Source organism: Elaeis guineensis, chromosome 11 (assembly GCF_000442705.2).
Source record: "Elaeis guineensis isolate ETL-2024a chromosome 11, EG11, whole genome shotgun sequence".
Taxonomy (NCBI): Eukaryota; Viridiplantae; Streptophyta; class Magnoliopsida; order Arecales; family Arecaceae; genus Elaeis; species Elaeis guineensis.
In genome coordinates, this window is record NC_026003.2 from 117,949,138 (window position 1) to 117,973,505 (window position 24,368).

At 37.2% G+C, this 24,368-nt stretch overlaps 1 protein-coding gene across 8 annotated transcripts in view; it reads left to right on the top strand.

Moving 5' to 3' along the window:
• Positions 1-3,688: 3,688 nt before the first annotated feature.
• LOC105054320 (DNA replication ATP-dependent helicase/nuclease JHS1) overlaps positions 3,689-24,368 on the top strand; it is a 39,376-nt gene continuing 18,696 nt past the window's right edge. For 7 of the 8 annotated variants that reach the window (XR_002165681.3, XM_073246114.1, XM_073246113.1 and 4 more), the window contains exons 1-23: positions 3,689-4,091; positions 4,190-4,360; positions 4,447-4,668; positions 4,790-4,852; positions 4,962-5,162; positions 5,248-5,301; positions 5,386-5,447; positions 6,446-6,578; positions 6,783-6,893; positions 7,015-7,111; positions 7,387-7,469; positions 14,368-14,433; positions 16,165-16,320; positions 17,489-17,544; positions 17,649-17,709; positions 17,787-17,897; positions 17,978-18,034; positions 21,210-21,344; positions 21,437-21,682; positions 23,588-23,662; positions 23,827-23,948; positions 24,077-24,149; positions 24,237-24,341. Coding sequence is in view for 7 of the 8 variants with exons in the window: in XM_073246114.1 (XP_073102215.1) it covers positions 3,741-4,091; positions 4,190-4,360; positions 4,447-4,668; positions 4,790-4,852; positions 4,962-5,162; positions 5,248-5,301; positions 5,386-5,447; positions 6,446-6,578; positions 6,783-6,893; positions 7,015-7,111; positions 7,387-7,469; positions 14,368-14,433; positions 16,165-16,320; positions 17,489-17,544; positions 17,649-17,709; positions 17,787-17,897; positions 17,978-18,034; positions 21,210-21,344; positions 21,437-21,682; positions 23,588-23,662; positions 23,827-23,948; positions 24,077-24,149; positions 24,237-24,341 (2,811 nt within the window). In the remaining variant the exon portion in view is untranslated. The remainder of the gene's footprint in view (positions 4,092-4,189; positions 4,361-4,446; positions 4,669-4,789; positions 4,853-4,961; positions 5,163-5,247; positions 5,302-5,385; positions 5,448-6,445; positions 6,579-6,782; positions 6,894-7,014; positions 7,112-7,386; positions 7,470-14,367; positions 14,434-16,164; positions 16,321-17,488; positions 17,545-17,648; positions 17,710-17,786; positions 17,898-17,977; positions 18,035-21,209; positions 21,345-21,436; positions 21,683-23,587; positions 23,663-23,826; positions 23,949-24,076; positions 24,150-24,236; positions 24,342-24,368) is intronic. The other variant, XM_073246116.1, reaches the window with a different exon arrangement.

Genomic DNA, 24,368 nt, shown 5'->3' on the forward strand with positions numbered 1-24,368 from the left:
CTTTCTATCTGCTGATGGATTATGTATCATACAGATGGTCCATAGCATATGGGCTATATGAACATTAATACTGATTTTTCTGAATGTTATGCTCAGTGAATGCTCCCGTCATTCCACTTTAATCAGATTGTCATGATAATGAAATAGTTGCATATGTTAAAATGGGATCCAGATATGAGATTTCTGTTGATGATCCATTGGTACGAGTACTCTGAAAGATAGATTGGATTGTCAGTAGCAAGGAGAGCCTGATTGTAGCTTTTCCATGAATGATCTTTCCACCCCAGCGGATGACCTAAACTTTTTGTAACCTTTTGCCGTTCCTGGAGAGGGAATGGAGTAATTGAGCCCTACCGTGTTTAATTAGACGAAAGCTAGGAGCATCAATTTCTGATCAAGCATCTAACCTGAAGGGTACCTATCGGATGGGTTGCAATTGCAAATGCTGAAATTAAATTGAAAGAGCCTAAAACACTGTTTGGATCTTTACAATTGCAGTTGCAAGCGGTATTATCATTATTTTGGTTACAAAGCTGCAAGCTGTATTTGAATTACAAAAAGGTCCAAATCTTGTAACTGGAACGACAGATAAAAATAAATGCAGTTCTGATTGCAAGGTTTATGTAATTGTCATGTGTATGCATGTGATTTCAAGATAGTTTTTCACTTTCAACTTCACTTTGAAGTCAAAAGCATGCCCCTACAAATGAAGACTTGAAGCAAGGTTTTCAACGAAGGAGCTAATGTGTTATGGTTAAGACCGCAAACAAAGAAAAGGGACCACTGTGTTGGACGATGCAAGAGTCGGTGACTCCAGAAATTACACCACTCGAGTTATAATTTTCTTTGCGGGGGGGGGGGTAAAAACTGAATATGGGCGACCCTGTATATATAGTACTCCCGACGGTCGAGATGAAGGCACGACCAACGAGGAGTCTTCAGATCTCGCCACATGGCGTCATCCGGACCGCCCGACGGTTCGACGCACCCATCCTCAGATCGAGCCACGTCACCTCAATCCGCCCCAACGGATCCGTCCCAATGGCCACATGCCACGTGGCACAGAGGCCGTGACGTTTCGTATCCCCGAAAGAGCGGCGGGAACGACGATTTTCCTTCCCGATGGGACGAGACATCTGACACCTACAGGACGTCCGACACCGACATGACGTCTGGCGCCGACAGGACGTCTGACGCCGACGGGACAGAACATCTAACACCGACGAGTAGTATGACACCGATTGGACATCTGACGACAGCGAATCGTCCGGCATTCATGAGACGCCTGACATCATATCAACCCACGGTACGGTCGAAACTTGATACACAGAGGATCCACTCTTTTTCGCCTGACGCTACTGCCCAAACGAAGACATCGGCCAGCACGCCGTCCGACTCAGGAGTGGAAGGGGGCAACTGTTGGGGAATACCGACCGACCCCGCTCGTGCCGACTTATAATCGGGCATACACGACCGACCGACCGATCGATCGTCGGGTGCCGTTACCGACCGATCGATGGCTCTCTACCGACCGAAGATATGTCGGTCGGACAGACCTTTTCCGTCCTCCCGACCGACTGCACCTAGGGGTCCGATGCTCGACTCCCGCGACGTGCCCGACCGACCGTCGGAGGGGTCCGAATCTCTGCCCGACGCCCCTCAGCTGGCCACCGACCTAAGGTCGGTCGACTCCTCCAATCGTCGTACTACTGTCAGAGACTGTCAGTCCTGATAACAGTATGCGGCACTGCCGCCTAGGGGCATTGTCCCGCTTATGGCATTGTCAACCCTAGTGATTTGACGGCCCCACGGCGATTTGACACCTTTACGGTGGCTTTGACAGTCTACAGTGAGTTGACAATTCTTCAATTGTCCGCACTATTAATGACGGCGCCATACCACGCTCCACTATATATATCGGGGAAGACAACAGTGCTAGAGGTCCCTTCGAAACTCTTGGGCTTGCTCTCTCTCTCTTTCCCTCTCTCGTTGAGCTCCTTGTTTTCTTTTCACTGTTGCCTAGTCTCCTCTCTGACTTGACCGTCGGAGGGTCCCCGCCGGAGCCGCCTCCGGTCAGTGCGGACTTTCTTTTGCAGGCGCTCATTCCCGACGATCAGGCGATGAGGGGATTGGCCGCAACAGGATGAGACCTGGTAGTGCATGCTGTTCAAATCCTTGAGCAATTAAGCCGCACCCCGTGTTCTCTGATTCCTTCCAACCTTAATGTGCCTCCAAATGATTTCCCACTAGCGCTCACAAATGAGCTCTAACCTACATGGCCGGCATCATATAATATTTGTTGCCACAAAGCTCTAGGTCAGTGTAGTTGAGGTTGATCTCCTACCAACCTAAAGTCTGGTGTCGAATTGGAATGCCTTTGCCTCAAAGCATCTGAAAAAAAAAAGTTTATATTTATCCAAGTTTTTTCGATTGGAATCATCCAATGCTTAAGTTGGTTGGAGCTTAAGAACAATAGAAAATGAAAAAAATGAAAATGATGAAAGCTTTCTTTCTACGGAGAATTGATTTATTAAAAATCCTTTCTCTCCCTTTATATAAAGATTTGGTAGCTAACTATTACTACTAAGTGCAATAAATGAACTAAAGAATTTAAATCCACTTAACTGAAGATCACAGACATCCCTTATGCACATTAAAAGTAGACGCACGATCGCAGACGTCGGTTACGTGCATCATTCGGAGGGATTATGCACAATAATCCAGCCCACGTGCGTGTCGTTGAAAAAAACTGTCTAAAGACTTTCTAAGATCATATAGAGCTGAGATGTCAGTTGAGCTAATGCGTTATGGTTAACTATAAAAGGATTGTTGAATGCTTGACCTAAATTGGAGACTCAATCCTATCTGATCCCAATATGGGTCGAATATTTTGAAGTCAGGGTCATACTTGACCCTTGGCTTGGCTTGAATGGATTAGTGTCTGACACTTTCCATGGACCTGATGCAACTAGAATGCGATAGTAGTGGATATGAGATCAAGACCATGAATATAATTTGAGTAATTTGGTGGATGTGGCTCAAAGAAGTAATGGATCTAGAGAATTGGATAAGCTGCTCCATTCGGTGGATATGGCTCCAAGTAGTAGCAATTATAGTCTCCTTCAAGAATCCAATATTCCAATGAATAATATGGAGAATCAGATCTTCCCAAATAGCTTGCAGTTCGGTCATCAAATCAGTGCATAATACTTTATGGAAAAAAAAATTCAGTGCATGATAGAATATGCTTGGAAGTTGCTTGAATTTTTTGGTCTTTGTGATCTTTCAACAAAAAAGACTTGGTTTGCAGAAGTTGGAGTAGCCTGAATGACCTGAGCCATCTAATAATTTCTTGGAGTAATTGAGGGGTCCAAATTGTTCTTCATTGCACAGATGGCACCAATTACAAAATTCGTAAAAAAGATCTCACTCAAAAGTCAGTGCAAATGCGAACCGACGGTGCAATGAGTATCTTCAAAATGGATATAGCGATAACCTTAAGGTCAGAATAATGCGCTTCTTAACGTCTGGAAGCGTTAGCTTGCAAGCGTGGGCCCAATCCAGTCACGTGCTATTTATTCGCCAACTTCCAGCCCGCCCCAAAACTCACGTGCATCCGCTTGCGCGGGAAAAAACCCTTTTTCATCCCACTTCCCTGCTTCGATAATATTTCTTCCCAGTTCCACCACCATCCTTCCCTTTCAAGAATCCCAAAGCCCTAACCTCTTGTCCCACCTCCCATGGCTCCGAGGAAGAGGGTATCCTCCTCCTCCTCCACGAGAAAGCCCAGCCAGAACCACCAAACCTCCCAGCCTTCCAAGTTCGGCATCCAGCACTTCTTCGAGCGCCACTCCCAGGCCGCCGCCGCCGCCTCCTCCTCTTCTACAGCCAACCCGTCGATCCCTTCAAACCCTAAACCAGATTCCAACCCCAACCCTAACCCTAGCCCTCCCCAGAGATCGCCTCCCCCTGCCGATCCGCCGCTACCCTTTCCCGCCTCCGCCTCCAATGGCGAGGAGAGCTCGTCCCAGATCACCCCGGAGATTTCCAAATCGGTCCCTCTCAAGCGCTTCAAGTTCTCCCCTGGAATGGTGCGATCTTCTCGCATTCATTTACCACGATCACATTCGTTTTCCCCTCTTTCCTTGATTTCTTTTACACTATTCCTATTTCTTGATTCTTGATCCAGCTAATCAAGCAGAGCCAGGATGAGGGGGGAGATGAGGTTACTTGGAAGATCTCTCCCGTGAATGTGCGGCTGCAATCGCTCACTGCGAAGCAGTTGCCAGGGATAACGAGGATCTTCTCCGAAGCCACGAGGCCGAATGGTTCTACCTTTCACCCCTGCTCTCAAAAGCAGGTCGGTCAGCGAGATTCTGTCTGTCTATGATTCGAAAGAGCTATAATTTTGTGGATTTAGCTTGTTGATCATTCTCTGTGGTGCAGGATCCTTCTTGTTCGGTTGGAAAGCTTGAAAAGTGGCTTTCATCTCCAGCCACAATGGCACTCGACAAGTCTTTGACGATCTCAAGAAGAGTTTCCATTCAAGAATCAGAGGTTTGCAATAGCTGTGGGATTAATGGTGACCTGAAGAATGACGTCTCGTTGGACTTCCAGAGCCCCTTTCGGACTCCTCCCTCCATGTCCTATGGTCCGAACGAGAACGAGGTAATACATTTCAGTCTACAAAAGTACCATCCTACTGACGCATTTCTTGGTGAAATTTTACCATTGGTTGATTTAATTTTTAGCGATATCTTGGTCCTGACCATTTATTTCTGGACAGCAGTTGATTGGTGGAGTTGTGTGTACTGGAGCTTCTGACCAGCTGGGTTTGAGGCAGCACCGGAAGGTTTAACTGACACTCTTAAGCATGTTTTCAAAATCATCACTTTCTTATTTTATATTGAGGAAAGAAAAGAGTCAAGGCAAACCAATAGCTGACCCTCCTTTCCTCACAGGCATTGCTTGAACTTCTAGATCAAGTTGAAGATGCAATTATGGAAGAACCAACAACCAACGATCTGACGCTTCACAAGAACCGAGATGCAACTTGTGAGAAGATACATGTGGACCATGATCCTATTGAAAGTAGTTTCAGAGACACTGCACTGGGAAAGCCTTGCGGTGCTTCACATGATGATACGTTTCTTGTATTAGAGGTCTGCTTCTTGATCTCCGTAGAATCCCTCCACAAGGGCCCATTGGATCTTGTTGAAATTTATCATAGCATGTGTTCTGTTGTAGGTTTCAGAAAAGCACAGGAGTATGGATTCATCATGTGGTCGATCTCCTTCAAAGGCACGTTTGGAAGTTCTAATGTGATATAGTATGCTGTTCATGGGAGCTCTTTGTTGCACTAATGGCAAAATTTCTTACTTTTAGGTTCTTCGCTTGTTGAATGAACAGACTGGCCAAGAGCGGATTGTGCATTTATGTGATGAGTGGTTAGTATAAATTTTGTTTATGAATTTTTTGAAATGACTGCAATGCAAGGAGTGCAGTATCGAGTATTGGGTGTGCATTAACTAGGGCCCTGTATGGTATGCTTGCTGTGCTGTCCCATGTTGACAGCAGATGAACCTTATTTAAAAATACAATTATTTCAAAAGCTACGCAACTCACACAAAGATACACTAAGACATTCATTCGTTGCTTTTAAAGTAGGTTTTTGACCTACTTTCTTCAGGGGACTGGAATATCTGGAATAGTCAGTTTTTGACTTATACATTATATCACCTAACCTATTCTAAATATGATGCACGGTTGTTCTTGGATATGTGCCAAAAAAAAAAAACACTATTTGGCACAAAATACCAATATACATGATAACATTACGTAAAAGGAAACCAACATTGTCAAAGGACATAAACTCAGAATTTAAGGTGCAAAGTGCAAAATCTAGGAAGCCATGTAACATCCTAAATGATCCTAAGATCAATTACTGTAACCAATCTTAATGCAAAGTGGTGCAATAAATGAATGAACAGAATATACTTGGATGGCTTATAACTCTTGGATAAGTGGCTAACTATTGTTATCTAAGCATACCTGGAATATCTCATCCCTGCGAATAGATTCCCAACATTCCCAGAACACTAATGATATGATAATCAGTAGAGATGTTTCATATATAATCTTTTTTTTTTATGAGAGTTTCATACTCTTGAACTTTCACTGTTTGCAGTGCAGAAATTAAATTATGGATGCACCAAAAGGGCTCTCAGTGCTTTTGTCCTTTTCTCTGCACTTATTATTTATGAAGCTTGGAAAACATTTTGGTTAACAAAGTTTGTCGTCAGGATCTAACAACATACTGTTTAGGTTCCTTGCTTTTTAGCAGAATTCTTCTTTTTCCTTCCAGTAATAATGTAAAACTATATATTATGTCCACTTATTCAAAGCTGTGATAGAAATGTCCTGATAATTTGATTACTTATTCTAGGTTCTATAGCCTGATTGGTCCTGGTGATACTATAAATGTCATTGGAGAATTTGATGACCAAGGGAAATGTGTGGTCAATCATAACAAAAATCTTGTCATTGTCCATCCAGACATACTAGTATCTGGAACACGGGTAATTATTCCTTAATATTGGTCAAATATACTGATTTGTTATTGCCTTCTGGGATTTAAATTAGTGATTTTGCTCATGCACCAATGCATTTATACATTCTTTAATACTTCAATTACTTACAGAATTCAAAATTTGTTCATCTAGGAAAGGCTAGATTTCATGACTCTCCCCATTATAGTGAACATTGACAATCTGAGCTTATAGGTGGCCTCAAGTTTTACTTGTCCAAGACGAGCTGTTCTTGATGAAAGACTAAAGAGTGCAGAGCATTCTACTTCTGCATTAATTGGTACCATGCTTCATCAAATCTTTCAGGTTTCATGCTCTGAGGATTCATCTGCCATTCTTCTATTATACACATTTATTTGTTGCAATTAAGTTGTTGATAATTTATGGTTTTCCGAGTGCGATGGAGAGTTTTGGTTCCATGTTTTAGGCTGGACTTCTTAAGGACTCGCCATCAAGGCATTTCTTGGAAGAGTATGCTGGAACAGTCCTTCAGAAGAACATCGAAAGTTTATATGCATGTGGAGGTATGAATCCTTAGGTTACCTAAATAAGAATGCATGGTATGTCTATATTGTCATCCTTAAATATGATGCATTCTTAGCAGATAGTTTATTTGCTTACTAAAAGATAACCTTTGCATTTATTTGGTCACTAAAAAAATGACCTTTTGCTGATGTGATTAGCCAACATGCCATATGCATTGTACGTGCATGCAGTTGTGCTAATTTTTTTAGTTAGTTTTGTTTGTATAGTCTTCTTATTTGAGCAGATTAGAAATGCCTTGCCTTCTTGACTGCAGCTAATGAGAGAGACACATACTCAACACTTGTTGATGCGGTTCCCAAAATACTCAATTGGCTCACATGTTTTAGGGAGGCAAAGGTACCACAATGGGAATTGTAGGCCTTTACTTAATTATTGTCCACAAAATCTTATCTCGATCATCCTGATTTCTTCGACCGTTTCTCTTGCTGCACAGTTGTACAAAGGAGACCTTCCTGTTGGCTGTTATGGCTTTAATTAGTTGCTATTAGCTCCAGGTTACTTGTCTTGCATATACTTACAACTATATTTTGTAGTCTGATAGTCAAACAGCTTAACTTAATGAACCCAAGATGAGTTGTTTACACTGATTTGTTTTGACACTTATATTTTCTCAATGTGATTTCCACCTGATTATCTAATTACAAATGCATTGTATTTTCTCAGTTGCTCATGATTTAGGGGTATTAGAACATCATTTGTTCAATGAAGTTCCAGACTATGGAATTGGATAGAAACGAAGTGACCAAATGCAGGCTTGGGTAAACATAACTTAGGTCCCATCCCAAAAGAAAACTTATGTTTTAGGGATTCTCTCTGGGTTAAAATGGAGACTGTGACATTGAGCTGTAATTGATGGTAGAGGGAGACCTACTGGAGTCACTTTTAGTCCTGTTTACACCTAATATATTTAGAAGAGAGGAATTATAGCAACATGGTCTTTTCTTTAGTTTTTGCAGAAATTCTCATTACCTAAAAATTCAGGTAGACTCTCCAGATATGGCACACAATAGGGATATGAAACATTACATAGGAACTTAACCTTGGGACATTACAATGGGGGGCAATAAAACTGAACCAGATGCATGATTAAGGTTGGTTATTGTATAAGGAATTCATTCTTTTGTATATCATGCCTGTGCTAGGCAACGGCTAGCTTCATGTGTTAACATGGAGGGGTATGTGTCATTGATTTGATATTCTTTAAAAGCAGATGAGGTAGCAAAGCCCATGCTTTTTTAACCTAGTTGATTTCTTCAAAGTGGCGAGTATACATGCTTTGAACAAATGAACTGAGTTTTGATAGGTATCTTATATCGTATTGAAAATGCATGTAATTGCTATGAAAATGTGCTATTTATGTTCATTACTATAATTTTAAGTAATCTAAACCACAAATCAACATAAATTAGGAGTATATTGAGTAAGACATTGTATTAGTTTAAATAAGTTGGTGCATTTTCTTTAGATTGTTAAAATGGTAGACATGGTGTCATGAACCTAGACCAAAAACCACTCATGGTTTAGAATGTGACATAATAATCAAATATCAAGAACTTAAAAATAATTACCCTAAATGTAATACATTGCTATATAATATAAACCTGTCGAATTCTTCGACCCCATTTAAAAGGTACTCTAAGTTACCAATATCAGAAAGCACTATCACATGGCGATCCGGTATGCATGTAGAAATTTCAAAATTTTAAAACATGCAGTGGAAAGAAAATTTTAAAATCTTTTCAACATCATTCTAGGACAACCATGCAACATAACGTATCAACATTATGCTAGGGCAATCTTACGTCAGGACGATGTTAAAACAAATTACTAATTAGATCCAATTTAATCAAGCATGCATAGAGATCATATTTCAACATAAACCAGGCATCATCATATATACAAGATTAAGATTTATGCAGAAATAAAAATCAGATTTTTACCTTTACGCTGGTAGATCTTCACTGCGATCCGATGATCTATGGATATCTTCATGGTTCGTTGAAGCTATGATTCGATGATCTGCGGATGTCTTCAAGGTCTTTTGAAGCCGCACAAGTGTCCGGCCTCTATAGATATCCACATGAGGTTGATCTGATCAGGAGATCTCGATCTCACCGAGATGCTAGCTTCCTTACAGAGATTACTCCTTGTATTGTCGAATTTTTTATCTCTTTCGATTCTCTTCTTAAGAAAATCAAAGAGATCTATAGGAGGATCAAGAAATCAAATCTAATTTGATTTCTTTTTTTCTTTTTCTTCTCAAGAGAAAGAAGAAGATCTAAAGAAGAAGAATAAGAGATCAAATCTCTTTTTTTTTTTCTTTCCATTCAAATCTTGGACTGATTATGGAGGAGAAGGAGAGAGATGAGGCATCCAACTCTTGGACCAAGAAAGAGAGAAAGCTGCCCATCACATGGATGTAAGAAGAGAGGAAGGGAGAAGAATCACGTCCATCTCATGGACGTCGGAAGAGGGAAAGGGTGAGTCTTTCATCTCCATGGAGCGCCCCATTTTTCTTCTTAATTTTGTGCTCTCCAAAAATCTCTTCATGTCGCCTTCTATCTCTTGTTAACACTAACCCCATGTAAAATTGCTCCACGCTGTAAACCCCCTTTAAATAGGAGTTAGGACTCTTTAGGAATAAGAGTCTTGGGTCCCGCCTCTCCTTTTTAGCGCTAAGTTTTCTTAGCGCCTGAACTTCCTTCACGTGGAAAGTTAGCATGGTCCCCATGTGAGGCAATAACTTTTTTGGGGTGTGAAGATTTCTTGGACCAAGTCAAAGCTTGGTAAAAGTTTGGTTAAGCTTTGACCAAACTCGGTTTTCTTAATAAGTCAAATGCCAATTGATTTAGTCTAAACTTTTTAGACCAACAAAACCTAATCTGATTCAAACTTAAATCAAGTCCAATCAAATTAAATACAAATTTAATTTCACTCGGACTCAACCTCATTATTTGATCAAATCAAATAATCTAACAATAATTGCAATTAAGTCCTCCTATAATTTACTAACTCTTAGCAAGTCCTTCATGTAACTTTTACATAATAGTTCAATCATCAATCACATTGACAATTAGATCCTTTTGCGATTCGAAATCGCATTTCAACAATCCGATCAAGTCAGGATCTCTTTTGTGTGTGATCCTGTAGATTCTATTTTATTTGATAGTGAGATAATTTTGATCACCATCAAAATATCATTGAAACTTCTTTTAATAGATTGGAATAATTTCAACTCACCAACTGAGAATTATTGATCATCAAAATAATTCTCGTTGGTCTCATAATCCACTAGTGACGTCTGGCAGCATGTAGTGGCAACCAAGCAGAACGGAAGTAATGAACCTCTAGGTGTAGTTACCGTGTGATTCAGTTCTTCTATCGTGAGTCCCCCATCATCCGTCATATATAAGATTTATTCGATTTGAGTTCTTACGTGAAACCTATGAAAATACTTTTCCATCATTCATTCTATCCTGGCTAAGGTTTTCTGAATTCAGTCTCATAAATCACATAGAACTTCTCCTTTTCTACTAAGGTTAATAGATCCCATCTAGATGCACATCCTGTTTCTATAATAAACCTACTGCAGCCAGCATATATCTCAAGGTTCCGTATGGTTAGGGGATCGAGTTATGGTGTAGTTAAACTACAGCAACCTCACTGTGAACACCGAGGCACCGCAGGTCAAAGAACCACTCATACTACTACAGCATCAAGAGTTTCACTGACGAGTAAGTAGACATCCCAGTGATTTCTCGTATTGGTCATGCTCGGTATCATTGTTCTCTAACAAACACCTGCACTCTTGCTCCAATATCCCCACACTGTAAAATCGAGACTCATCTACCTTAAAGGAAGCGATCCGTGCACTAATCTAACTGGATCAATCACTATCCCCGTGATGATCCATTGATCGGGAGCAATTTGAAAATTAACCATCAATGACACATGTCTCAAATTTTCAATTTTTGAGAATATGTGTCATCATCTCATTAATTTTCTAGATGATTCATGGACACATACACTACATGAATGAAAATTAATTATCCTAAATAATTAGGTCAAGTACGAAATTATGTTTTAGAAAGAATTAATGTGTCAGTCCAATTGACTTCTAGGATATACATCTAACAACCAAGTCCTCATTCTACAAAGTACAAACAATCAATGAAATCATTGTTTTACAAGAAATTACGAGCCCAAACACTAAGAAGAATTCGAACTAAACAGACAACCTTTTTTTCCAAAACTACAAAGAACAAACCCATAGAGAAATAATCATGTCTATAATTGTTTTACGAAACTAAAAGAGTTGGACTATACACTTTGACTCCTTGTAAAAGGAGTTAATGATTTTAAAGACAATAATAATTTGAAGATCTAAACATTGAACATGATCTACACTTCAAAAAAATCATTGAAAGCAAAATTCATATATTTTGACGGCTTCTTACCAATGAATCAAGTTAGTATAAAAATGGTATCAACTGCACTAGTATAGTAAAATATATGATATGACATATAAATGTAAAATTCACTTTATAGATCATGATATAGACATCTTTAAACATTAGTAGATTGGAATTCACTAGGTTTTGATCATTAGATTATAGAAAAACATAGTATCATGCTATTAAAATGGCCCATTTTCATGCCTGTTTGATAATTAGGTTAGAGACCTACGAAATACATGAATTTGGTTTCTAGGAATTTTTTTGTAATATAGATTATGTTCAATGGTTTGGAATATTTTGATAATCAATCATTGATTTGAGTTGGTAAATACTTTTTAGAGGAGTTAACATAAAGTGTGTACTCCAACTCAAACTAAAATAAATAACTAATCTCCTTCTAAGTGACTCGTCCAATAAATTGATAATCTGTCCATCTAAAGTAGATTCTGGAAGCCCATCTCTAACATCAATCTATGACAATAATGAACAGGTGAGCTCAAAAGTTCAATAAGCAGAGATTTGTAACACACCAAATAGAATCAGGCTAGAAGACAATTTTGATATTGCTTTATTTTTTTCCAAGAAGACCATTATAACAAATTAATAAGGATTTCTTCAATCCTTTAAAAGAAAACTAAGTCTTAAAGAGTTCACACAAAATTTATAAACGAAGCATATTGATAAACATAGAATTAGATTAGAATATAAACAGGCTAAATATGTAACAGACTCCTTATTGTTTATGGCACACAAGCCCCTATGGGCATATAATGTCTCCTGAGTTGGGGAACAGATTTTAAACAGACTTCCCACCAATTCCGACACGCAAATGCCTGACTGGTTGAGGCATAACAGAGCATTGGTACAGCCAACAACACTGTCCTTGCTTGATGGAACAATAGTCATCTATAATCTGATCTTAAAACATTTGAAACACATGTTTGTATTCAAATCAGATCATATTGAAATCATAATAATTTTAATTCATTTGAAAAGTTCCAAAATTTAATTAGCAGTGCATTACGAGCATTAGTTTGTTTGCAATCCAAGTCTGTAAGTAAGATGCTCAAAGCTAAATAAACAATCGATGATGTAATACTTAATAAATCTATAATTTCATATTATAACATCTGACTGTCATAATCACATAATATAAATTTACAATGGTGGAAAAAAGTAATGCTCGTTTAAAGAACAAGAAAGTGTAGGTTGTCATGTATTTCTCCTTACAATCTCTTACTCCTTTCACAAACCAGCCACTAGTAGCCTCAAAATATGCTCAAATAGCTATCAAGTAAATTTTAGTAAGAGAATTATTTAAAACTATGTCCAATGAATAGCATCCAAAATTGTCTGCTTTATCTAACTTGGACTAACTAGCTCGACCACTTTAAAGCATAATTTTTCTTCATGATGACCCCTAAGTAAGGGTTCCTATGGCCCAATAGCAACTCTATTCCATTCCAAATAATCCCTAGGCCTGTAGGCATTAAATGTATATGCTAAAAATGACTAATCTATTATTACCACAAGTCTGGCAACGTTGGCAGCGGAGAGTTTTCCAGAAAAAGTTGGCAAGGAATGGAATTTTTAACTTTAGTTAAATCTGGATGTAGTTCACATTTAGAGCTTTAATCCATAATTTTTTTTTCAAAATTATGAGTATATCCTAGGTAGGAAAAAAACCCTATTTCAGTTTTCAGGTATACTACCCTACAGAACAGGTGCTCCAAAATTAATGTAAATAGTCTTTTAGAAAGAGGATTAAATCTTGGTACTTTCCAGATTTAAATTTCTATATATTGACCTAATACATATAAAAAGTCATGACAAAAATCAAACCCTAGGTCAACCAACACAAGCATTAAACCGAATACATTCAGCATTACCTACAATAGGGTACTGATCTAATTTCTACTTCAAGAACCCTAATGGCCAATCCCCTTTTTTGTATTTTTAGGAAAAATAATATCATCACTAACTTGTGAAATATTGCATACCTTAATTAGTGAAGCCTACTAGGGTTTAACTCCAGCATTCTAGATGCTTGAGCAGAAATCACCTTGATTAGTCATTTCCCCCAGAATCCTTCATAAACCTCATTTCTTCTTCTTTCTCTCTTTCACTCGTGATGACTCCCTCTTCTTTCAATTTCTGAAAGGTCATAACAAAATATGATTCATCTAGGGTTTCCTTTTAATCACATTTTTGTCCGTGGGCCCATAATTTGAGCCAGATTAAATCTAATCCTGCTCAGCCTATCAAACCTCGACTGCATGACATGTCCATCATCAAATAATCGTCTTTGATGTCCAAGGGTCAAATTTATACTTGTTTTCAAAACGTACTTTAATGTGGAAGTGGTCTTATGGATTTTAAGTCGTTTACCAAGGCATGTCTTGCTATGTTTTCCCCACATTTTTTTTAATTTTCAAAATAAGTAGTATATGCTAAGTGAGAAGTACTCTTAGAATCCTAAATGTTTCCAATGATATAAAATGCACATGAAAACTTCTTATTATTTTTCAGTCAGTTGTTTGCAATTACCCTCCCACACTGTTCCTCCTTCTTATGCTTAGTCAGGGGTAATTTTGCAAGATTGACTTTTCTCATTTCTAATCGTGTTTGTGGTCACATGATATTTGTCACTACTAATTTTCTTGACGTTCTACCAGTCATGTGAGTGTGCTGTGTCTCATTGCTTCCCAAGTGGAACATTACCTACAAGATAATTATTCTTGCATGATTTGCTAAATGCTTTTTTGTCATTTGGTCAGGGATCCAAAAGTGCATCGGTTGACTTTGGAAGTTCTGATGGGCCAAAGGGTGTCAGCATAACTGAGGTAAGCCACTCAGTAGACATGGTGGACACAATTGGGTGTAACCCTATAGTTAGATATGGTTTTGCATAAATAATTAACTCAGTCATAAGTCTGCGAAAGTACGTCTACATTTATGTGTGCATGCTTACTTAAAGTTTCACTAAAACCAATGATGTTCCTTAAAGGAAGTTGCCCACACTGCCCAAAAGCTAACTAGAAAATTATTGAGATCAACAACTTCTGGTTAAATGGATGAACTATTGAAATGTGATGTCTTTGTATGGGTTGTGAACATGGTAATTTCTTGGTTTTTTGCATGATGCATAGTGGTTCCTAAATACTGATTTATTACATGGATAGCTGAATCAGCATTGATTGTTTATATAATTTTGGTTTATTTGGAATTCTGGATAGATTTTTTTTTATTTTTTTTATAATTTTTTTAAAGCATTTTGTGTAACGCTAATACTTTTTGGGATCAAATCTGTATTCAGCCCTTAGATTTCTAAACTCTATAAGAGTTGCTATAATTGGAATGCTTGATGCAGACTGAATTGACAAGTGGATGGTGATGAACAAAAATGAGTGGCTATAATTGTTAACAGTTTTTATTAAAGTGATTTTATTTGCTGAAAGCTAGGCGTAAACACTGATATGGGAGTTATGTATAAATGCAAGTTTTGTGAGACGAGTTGGAAGAAAAAATACCCTTCTACTAGCGTGGGTTTTGCGGCATGGTGGCCATGCATATGGATTAGTATATGTGTGCATGTGCATGAACTGCACAAGCTTGTGTGCACATGGGCATCTGTGTGCGCACACCTTTGTGCATGAAAGAATCCAGTGCACACATGCATGCTTGTGTTGATGTCCATGTGTGCATATACTATAATCACATTTTACAGTGCCTGTAGTCATTTACATTTTGAGAAAACTGCTTGTATCATTATGATTGAGAAATTTCGTTTGACACATATAATTGTTCCTGAACTTTCACTAGTTGCATCAGGTTGTAATAGGTGTTGTAAATGTTACTTCTGTTATAGTTTCTCTTTGTGCACAGAGGCTGGCATGTGTGTGTGTACATGTGGCGTTCGGCGTGTGACTCAACAGCATTGTTGTGCGTCCATGTGAGCATGCTCAGCTTTGTACCTTTACGGTGCATTTATTCTTGTTCCTTGAGCTAGTGCTATACCAACTTATAATTGGGTAGGCCTTTTTAAGTTTATTCAATGATAATAGAATTTTACAAAACATTATTCAATTATAAGGTAATAGAGCTCTAGCAACTGTTCTGCTTTGGAAAATGCAAAGAAGCTTTATGAAACAAACATTTTGTTTTAGATATCGGATATCCTATAACTGAAACAATAAACAAAAGAAGTACTCATTCCGTCCAGTTACATCATGATGTTCTGCTTAGAGAAGTTTAATCTGTTCATAAATCCAGACATGCAAACTCATAAACCAAATGCATTCCTTCTGAGTTCCGCATATGCATTTTTGACTGCTAATTATTTTCTCTGCAATTCTCACAAATAGTTTTTGACACAAACATGAAAATCACATTTGCAGAATTTCAAAATCCATAATCTGCACTGTGCCTCGGCCATGCCAATGTTCAGCCATTCACATTTGAAATGCATTTGAGATGTTCAGAACACCAAGAATTTGGTTAAAAAAATGTTCATAGAACCTCCAATACTTCTACATATTTTTGATTCTAAATATTTTCTCTTACAAGAACTTCAGGTTATAGATATTGAGGAGATGGCATGGGCTCCAAGATATGGACTGAAGGGAATAATTGATGCTTCAGTTCGTGTAAATATTAGTTCAAGCAGTGGTAGTTCACATGAGACAATTATGCCTTTGGAATTTAAGACTGGAAAAGGAACTAGTGGCCAGGTAACTGTGACATGTCATTAACAATGAAATTAGTAAAAGGATATATGAGATTACTTCTAAATCTTATTATTGTGAATGGTCTCTCCTTTTACTTTGTACTCATGCTTGACAGTATGTGTATATTGTGTGCTGTTTGAGTTTTACACTGTTCTATTTCTATTTTGTCCAAAATAATGTTTGTTTTACAGAGTTCATTGACATAGAACTTTTCGGATGTTTTGATGAATATGTCATCTCTGTGAACTCACAACAAGGCATATTCATGTGCCAATATTTGACATTCTGTGCCTGTATTTGATATCAACCAAGGTAACAGTATCTATGAAGCATTCCTATTTCTGAAAGTTGAAGCCCTCCCTCTGGGTTAGATTTTTACCGAGTTACAAAAGTTTGCTTATTTAGTGAGGCAGATTCCTGTTGTTTTTTTCCCTTGTGGTATGATTTGCAAACCATTCCTTCTTTCTTTGCTTCTCTCTTACTTGGTGCCACTGTGCCTTGTATAAAGATCTAGATTTTTATAATTTTATCCATGTTATATGACAGTATGAAATTTAATAGCTGTTTGTTTTATACTGTTGCATCAATATATAGTTAGTTAAACATGCATAGGCCCTTTCGAGGAATCAATGATGCCATTTAAATCCTATTATAGCAGCATCTCGCTGCAACTGTTATTGGCCATTATAACTTCTACAATTTCTATTATTTGCCCAGATCAGCCTAGAGTGGGATTTCTTTTGGGAAAGAAAGAAATGAACACTTTCATGGCCTTTATTTGGCATTATAATTTCAGTTTTTCACTGTTACAACAGAAAATGATGGTCAGTGACAGAAAAATAACAGTTCACCAAATGAAAAATTATTTTTTCAAAAAGTTAAAATCTTTTCAAAAAATATTTTATTTAGGTGGGCAGTATGACTGTTGAATAACAGTCAGGTAATTATGGTATTGCTACTATTCTTGTCATACAACGGCAACAATAACAGAACAGCAGTCCAGTAATAGCCACTTCTTAAATTCCCGTTATATATATATATATATATAATGGATCTTTTCGAAAACTTTTAGCAGCTGATAGTTTAAACCTTGATTATGTCTTACAATTTAAATAAGCTTATAACTCATTTTTGTCTGCCATTCTTGCCACAAACGTATCTGCCTCTGCAGTCTGCTATGGAACATAGTGCCCAGGTCATACTGTATACTCTTCTAATGTCTGAAAGGTATGTTTTACTTGATATATTCAATCTGACATGGCCTTCTTTAAACTATATCCTATTGGTGTTCTATCGGACTGATGTTTGAAACGGAACACTCTTCGCTTCAGATACTTGACGAAGGACATTGATTCTGGTCTTCTGTATTACCTTCATACAGATCAGACACGGGTAAGGTCAGCAGCCAGCCATGTTCTTTATATTATATGCATGTGGGAATACCGGCCTGACTCATGTTTTTCTTAAAGGGTATTAAAACTCAACAGTCTAACTTGGTTGGGATAATTATGCGCCGAAATGAGCTTGCAACTGATATTTTGAAGGCATCAACTATGCAAAATCTTCCTCCTATGCTACAGGTATAAATATCAAAAATATTATCTCCATCCTAGATATATGGAACTGATTTACAGAAGTTTCATGTTTAATAATATTGCAGAATCCAGCAATATGCAAAAGTTGTCGTCACCTCAACATCTGTACACTGTATCACAAGGTAAATTAGTCAGCCTTACATAGTCTTGTGAAGTATTAGGTTAATTGGAATTGAGATCTTAGTGTGATGGGAACTTTTTTCTATTTCTGGATAATCAGAACTTGGTCACAATCTTTTCTAGATAAAGGGCTTCTCAGCTCTCAAGGAACATGGGAAACAAAGTGTTTTAGATACAGCTTTGTGCTCATTGATAGGGTGCTATCTGCTTCCCAGAAACGAAGAATAGCTTCCTTTATAATGTCTGCTCCGTTATTTGATTTTCTTCTAGTCTATTTATCCTTTTCCCTTTCATATTCTTATATCTGTCCTTGTACAGCACACTTATGATTATGACTTTTATCATGGGGCCTAAAATTAGATAGTTATATCTACTATTGGCATTTACTTCTATGAGACTAAAAAATGATCTCTTTGAGGTTTCTCTCTCCACATACTATTTCCATAATAACATTTGACAAGTTATATTATTAAACCTAATTTAGTTAATGGATGCACTTTTGCTAATTGATCTTTACATCACCACTGAGGCATTGAATCAACGCACCTGGATATTGAATATGAAGGTTCAAAAATTGTTGGAATTCCTTAAGAATATAATGCTAATTACATATTAAAATGGAAGCTGACATCTTCCTAAACTTTTGCAACTCAATTTTGGGGATCTTTTTTGGTTTCCCTTTTTCTTTATTATTTCTGATATAATCTTTAAGGGACCTTCATTTTGCAATAGTTGAATGGCTTCAAGAATGTTCAACCTAAACTGTACATTCTACTGTGTCAAATGTGTCTACTTTATTACTGGTAATTTTAAATAAACATAAGCTAGAACTATTCTTGGTCTTAGAGAGTGAGAAGTCATCAAGAGTTTATGTATAGTAAGTTCAAGAATTGCTGGTGTCATATAAACTTATAATAGTGAATGTTATGTCAGTGTATACTTGTGGTTGTGGAAATTTAAAAACCTTGCCATAACCCTTCTGTTAATTATTTTCACAGGCATGAATGTGATTTCTTGCCTTCAGTAAAACATGCCAATTCTGAACCCAAATATTTCCTTTTTTGCGCAAATGATGGTTTTTCATGGCTAATCACCACTCAAGTTTGAGCTGAGATCTCCCACTTGGAGAGGTAGATGCCTACCAGCTAAGCTACCAGCTGTTGGTCTTAGCCCAAATGTTTTCAGAAGAACAAATTAATTACTTGAATTTAGGCTGCAACATAAACCCCTTGATCTACATAAAATAAACTTGAAGAGATGAATATCTCTATGTATACATACTTGAAACTAAGACAAGGTCAACTTTGTGAATGTTGTTACTGTTTCTTTCGTGAATATCTATTGATTAATTTTAGTTCTTCCTTTTTTTGAATCATTTGCTTGGTCTCACAAGAGTGGGATTTTACTTTTAACGTTTTAAATAATTTCCAGATTTCCGATTTTAAGAGCTTGGATGCTATTTCATGGTTTTGTAATAATAGAAGTAATTAATTGCTGCTCAGCTTCCTTTTAGGTAATGTATTGTATAATATATGTTGAATTGTGGCCTTATTAATTATTAAACTACAGTATAAACTTACACTATCATGTTTAAAATATTATTATGGAATCTCTCACATGAGATAAAATATGAGTGCTTGTTTGTTCTAGTTACTGTCATGTGTTTTAATCACCATAACCAGCAAATGCATTACCTTTTTTGATTGGGATGGGTTCTATCAATGTTATTTGTTATTATTATTTTTTTTAGAGAAGTACTATGAATCTTAACTTCATGAAATCAAAATTAGTTCCTTTTTCTTAGTGTAGCCATTTTGGCTTTTTATACACGACCAGGTCTTCTTATTCCGTTATCTTGTACTTTATCATCTTCATATTATAAAACCTTCACAGTCAACTGGCATCCTCATGTTGCCACATTGATCTTTAGTATGCATGCTCGGGAAATTGTTTCTTGCTGTATTGGTCTTAGAATTTGCCCTTGATATAAAATTAGAATTATGAGTAGACATTTGTCCATGAATCAAGTTGTTTTGATTTCAAGATAATCTTTTGCATCAATACTCTATGTGTGCATGATTTTCATCTTATCTAGGAGACTGCCAGTATTCAGTCTTCGGCAAAAGATTTAACATTTCCGAAATAAATGTTGGGGTATCCAAATCAAAAGTCTACACTGCTCATTATGATCTAATATGTGTAAACCTCTAGATATAAATAAAATCTACATTTTGGAGATCTCTAACATTTATACCATGTGGATGCAAAAATTGATAATGCTTATTGTGCTAAGTTGCTAAAATACATGATAGGGCATTTAAATCAAGAATTATTTGTTGATCATGATGTACATGTGCCAAAACATCTGTAGATTAAATCAATGATTTTGACATGTGGTCATAGAAAACTATGGTTTCATATCATAAAATTGTTCATTTCTGCACCTACTTTATGTATAAGTTACAAACAACCAAGACATGTGATCCTTGGTTTTTTGGCTTTTTCAGTGGAGTACATCATGATTAATAGTGTACATCTCCAACTCACATAAATATATGTAAATATCTATAAATATATAAATATATAAACATATAGATGCACACAGTGTAAAGAAAGGATTTTTTTTTGTGTGTGTGTGTGAATATTTGTCCTCAAAGGCTGCCTACTGAAAATAATAATGGCCCTCTTAAAGTGAAAATTCCATATTGAGCAGCATACATTTTCATAGTAGATACAGAATGGGCAGTTTTGTAGTTATGATACCATGTTCTGATTTGAGTTATAGTCTAGCAGAATCCAACTCTGTTGAATTTTGGTTTGTGTATGTTCAAGACTGATAGCTTGGATTTTCAAACTATGCAGTCCACAATATGGTTTTGCTCATTAGTTGTATTTCTAATTTGGTACCTGTCATTCTATTTCCACTTGATACTTAGGCAAGACCATAAGAGACTTTCAAAACAAATACTTTTCAGTTTCAGGGCATTGTAGATCATGAACAATGATGTCTATTTTCATTTTCTGAAGGCTATGATTGATTTTCATTAGGGAGCATTCTATTTGACATGCACACTTTTCACTTTTTCCTGTGACTTTATCTAATCTGTATTCTCAGCTTTTCAACCTGAAATTCTAACTTGAGAATGTTGTCATATGAACTGTGCTTTGGAGCCACAGGCTTATGGGGGAAGCATTGAGAGCAGTGGACTTGGTGATGTATTTGATAGCCTTGTTAATCATCTAACTGTTGCTCAAAGTGATTTTCTCAAACATTGGGATCGATTGATTGACCTGGAAGCTAAAGCATCTCAGGTTTACTTATTTTATTTCTCCTCTTGTGACCATAATAGTGATTACAGTCAATTTGTATTGGCCTGAGTTCTAGTAGTGCTGTCAAATTACAGGTCACTAGGACAGAAATATTGCGCCAACGTAGTTTTAGGGGAGACAAGAGCACCAACAGCATTTCTTCCATTGTTCTTGATGTTATGAAAGGATTCTCAGGAAATGGGTCTTTTAAAAATGGCAGATACATATATCATTTTGTGCATCAAAAATTGCCTTGTGGGAGACAAAGCAGCCAGAAAATGGATCCACCTGAACCAGGACCAGGCAACCTGGACTGTAGCCTTAGATGCGGGGACTATGTGGTATTGCTTTTACAGTTCATTTTGTTCAATCTTTTCTCTCTTAGGGAAGTGCATAGATGCTGACAGTTGAAAGTTCCTATTAACATTTGAACTACCATATCTTTACTGAGTTCTGCATACTAATGTTTCATGCTATTTAATGACTTATTATCTATGAATAAAATGACATATCTCACAAATGATAATTGCATTACTTGCAGTTTGCTGGCTGACAAGAAATTCATCTCGGAGGCTAGGGGCTGGTTAATCGTTTATTTACTTGATCCTGTGACATATGTTCACAATATATATTTGCTTTGATTATAAAAAAAATCTTCCATGGTTGAGTTTCCCTAATGTCACTTCTTATGCATGCTGAAAGAGTTTTCATCATATCTCCAATCCAATAAATCTAATTAGCATGTTTGTATATGTCATGTTGTAGACAAATGATATTGACCAACTCGTGAACTCGAAAGTTGGGAAAACATATTGAAAGCTGAGAAATATTGTGGGCAAACATTGTAGAATTGGATTGTATAACTGCAATGAAATAGGCTTATCCCATCTCTTTGGGTTTGACTTATTACCATTTCTTATTTGGGCCCTATCTTTTCATTTGTTGGGCTCCATTACTATCATGCTCAGATCAATCATAATTGTTTCTATCTATTCCATTGGCCTTTTTTTTTCCGGACACATCAACAATCTGAGGGTATGTGGAGGGTGAGCCTTGGCGCAACAATAAAGTTGCTCCATTATGACCTGAAGGTCATGGGTTGAAACATGGAAACAACCTCTCCATGTCCGGGGGTAAGACTGCATATACTGATTTTCCCCAGACCCTGCAATGGTTGGAGCCTCGTGCTTTAGGCTGCCCTTTTTTATCAACAGTCTGAATGCATTTCCTTGTTGAGCTCCTCTCTGATAGTCTGCTGTTCATTTGACACCTGTTATATTTTAAATCTTTAGAAACAATTTTTGTACTTTCTCTAATAACTGCCCTCCCTATTCCAAGTTTCACTAAACATCTATATGACATCTTTTCCTCTAAATCCTCATTTTATGCTATGTTTCACTTAGATAAATGAGGGATACTCTGGACCTATATGACCTGTAGAGTGGTTCAGCGAAATTTGCTATTGAAACAGAACCCTGCTGCTATTCCATACCCAGTAAGTTATTCAAAGACAATCAGGATCTGGTCATGTTTTTTAGACTGCAGAAGAAGGAACAAATGAAAGATCAAGAAATGATGATTTAAAGGTTAAAGGCCAGAACCTTTTTATACGCTTGTACCCCAGTTTGTATATATGCTGGGTGAAAGTCTGCCGGAGACCTTATTCTCAAAATGCTCTTTGGAAGTGTATGAGGAAGAGTTTCAGAGCTTGTCAACTTTGTTAGTTGTTTAGATGTTAAAAGGGGGGTGGGGAAGTAAGAACCAAAATAAATCCAAAATCACAAAAGTCACTTGCATTTATCAATTTAGGTTCTAAATTTGACCATAACTGGGTGTGATTTTTCAGTAAGAAGTACAGTTACGTGCATATATGGTTGATGGAACAAGGAAATGTTAATAGAAGAAAAAGATTAGGATTCCTAGTCTCCAATAGATGATTGGGTGTCTTTGTTGTTTTGGAGAAAGATTGTGCCACTTTTGTCTTCTCTTAATCATGAGAGTTCTTGATCTAAAATTGCCTTTTTGATTTAAGCTATGATCTTTCACCATACAGAGTGTTTTCAACTATAAAGCAAGCCATAACATCCTTTGTCATCTCTTGTTCAATTACATGATTATAGTGGTTGCTTTACATGATTTTTCCCCATTTCTTTTTGTCTATTGAATCAGTATATTATCAAAGTATCAGTGCTTCATCAATTGTCTTAGCTTATTTTTTTCCTGCATATGTTGCAAAATTGTGTTAGATACTTAGCACGGAATCCGGGCGCATTGCAGTTGCAAAAGGAGTTATATGTGACATTAGTCAGTTTCATATATCAGTAAGTAACCCTTGTTCGTGTGACCTTGCTGTTTAATATTCATGTCTCAGGTTACATTAACATTAACAACAGTAGATATGTTATATGGTAGAGACAAATATAGAGTTTCATCTTTATTATCTTTCCGTTTTTCTTAACTTAACCTACCTATATCATTATTCAAGGTCTCTTTTCCCCGGCGTCTACGGCTTCCAGGGCGTGATTCTGCATCAGAGACAGGAAATCTCATTCGTGAAGTTTGGCGACTTGACAAGGATGAAGCTGCTTCATCGTATGCAGTCATGAGGTATTTTCCATGATCATGTCCTTCTTTGCTGTCATCTCCGTGCATCACTTCAGCCATGCATTTGTGATGGAACTGTCTAAATGCAAAATTCCCATGCTTCCTTTCATGTTTCTGTGCATACTTCGAAGATTCAACCTCATACAATTGTTTTCTCAAGACTCACAAAGTTTGCATCTGAGGAAGATGATTGTTGACCTTGAGGTGAGCACAAGTTTGTTTTTGCAATCCTGTTTCATATTTCAGTTGTGCATGTTGCCATTGCCTCTACTTTTTGTTTATCTCTTACAGGCACCTAGGTTTGAAAGTGGAGGAATATATAGTCAAGATCCAGCACTATCATATGTTCGTCTAGAAAAGCATTTGAATGATGACCAGAGAAGATCCATTCACAAAGTAAAATTTTTCCACCATTTTGATAAA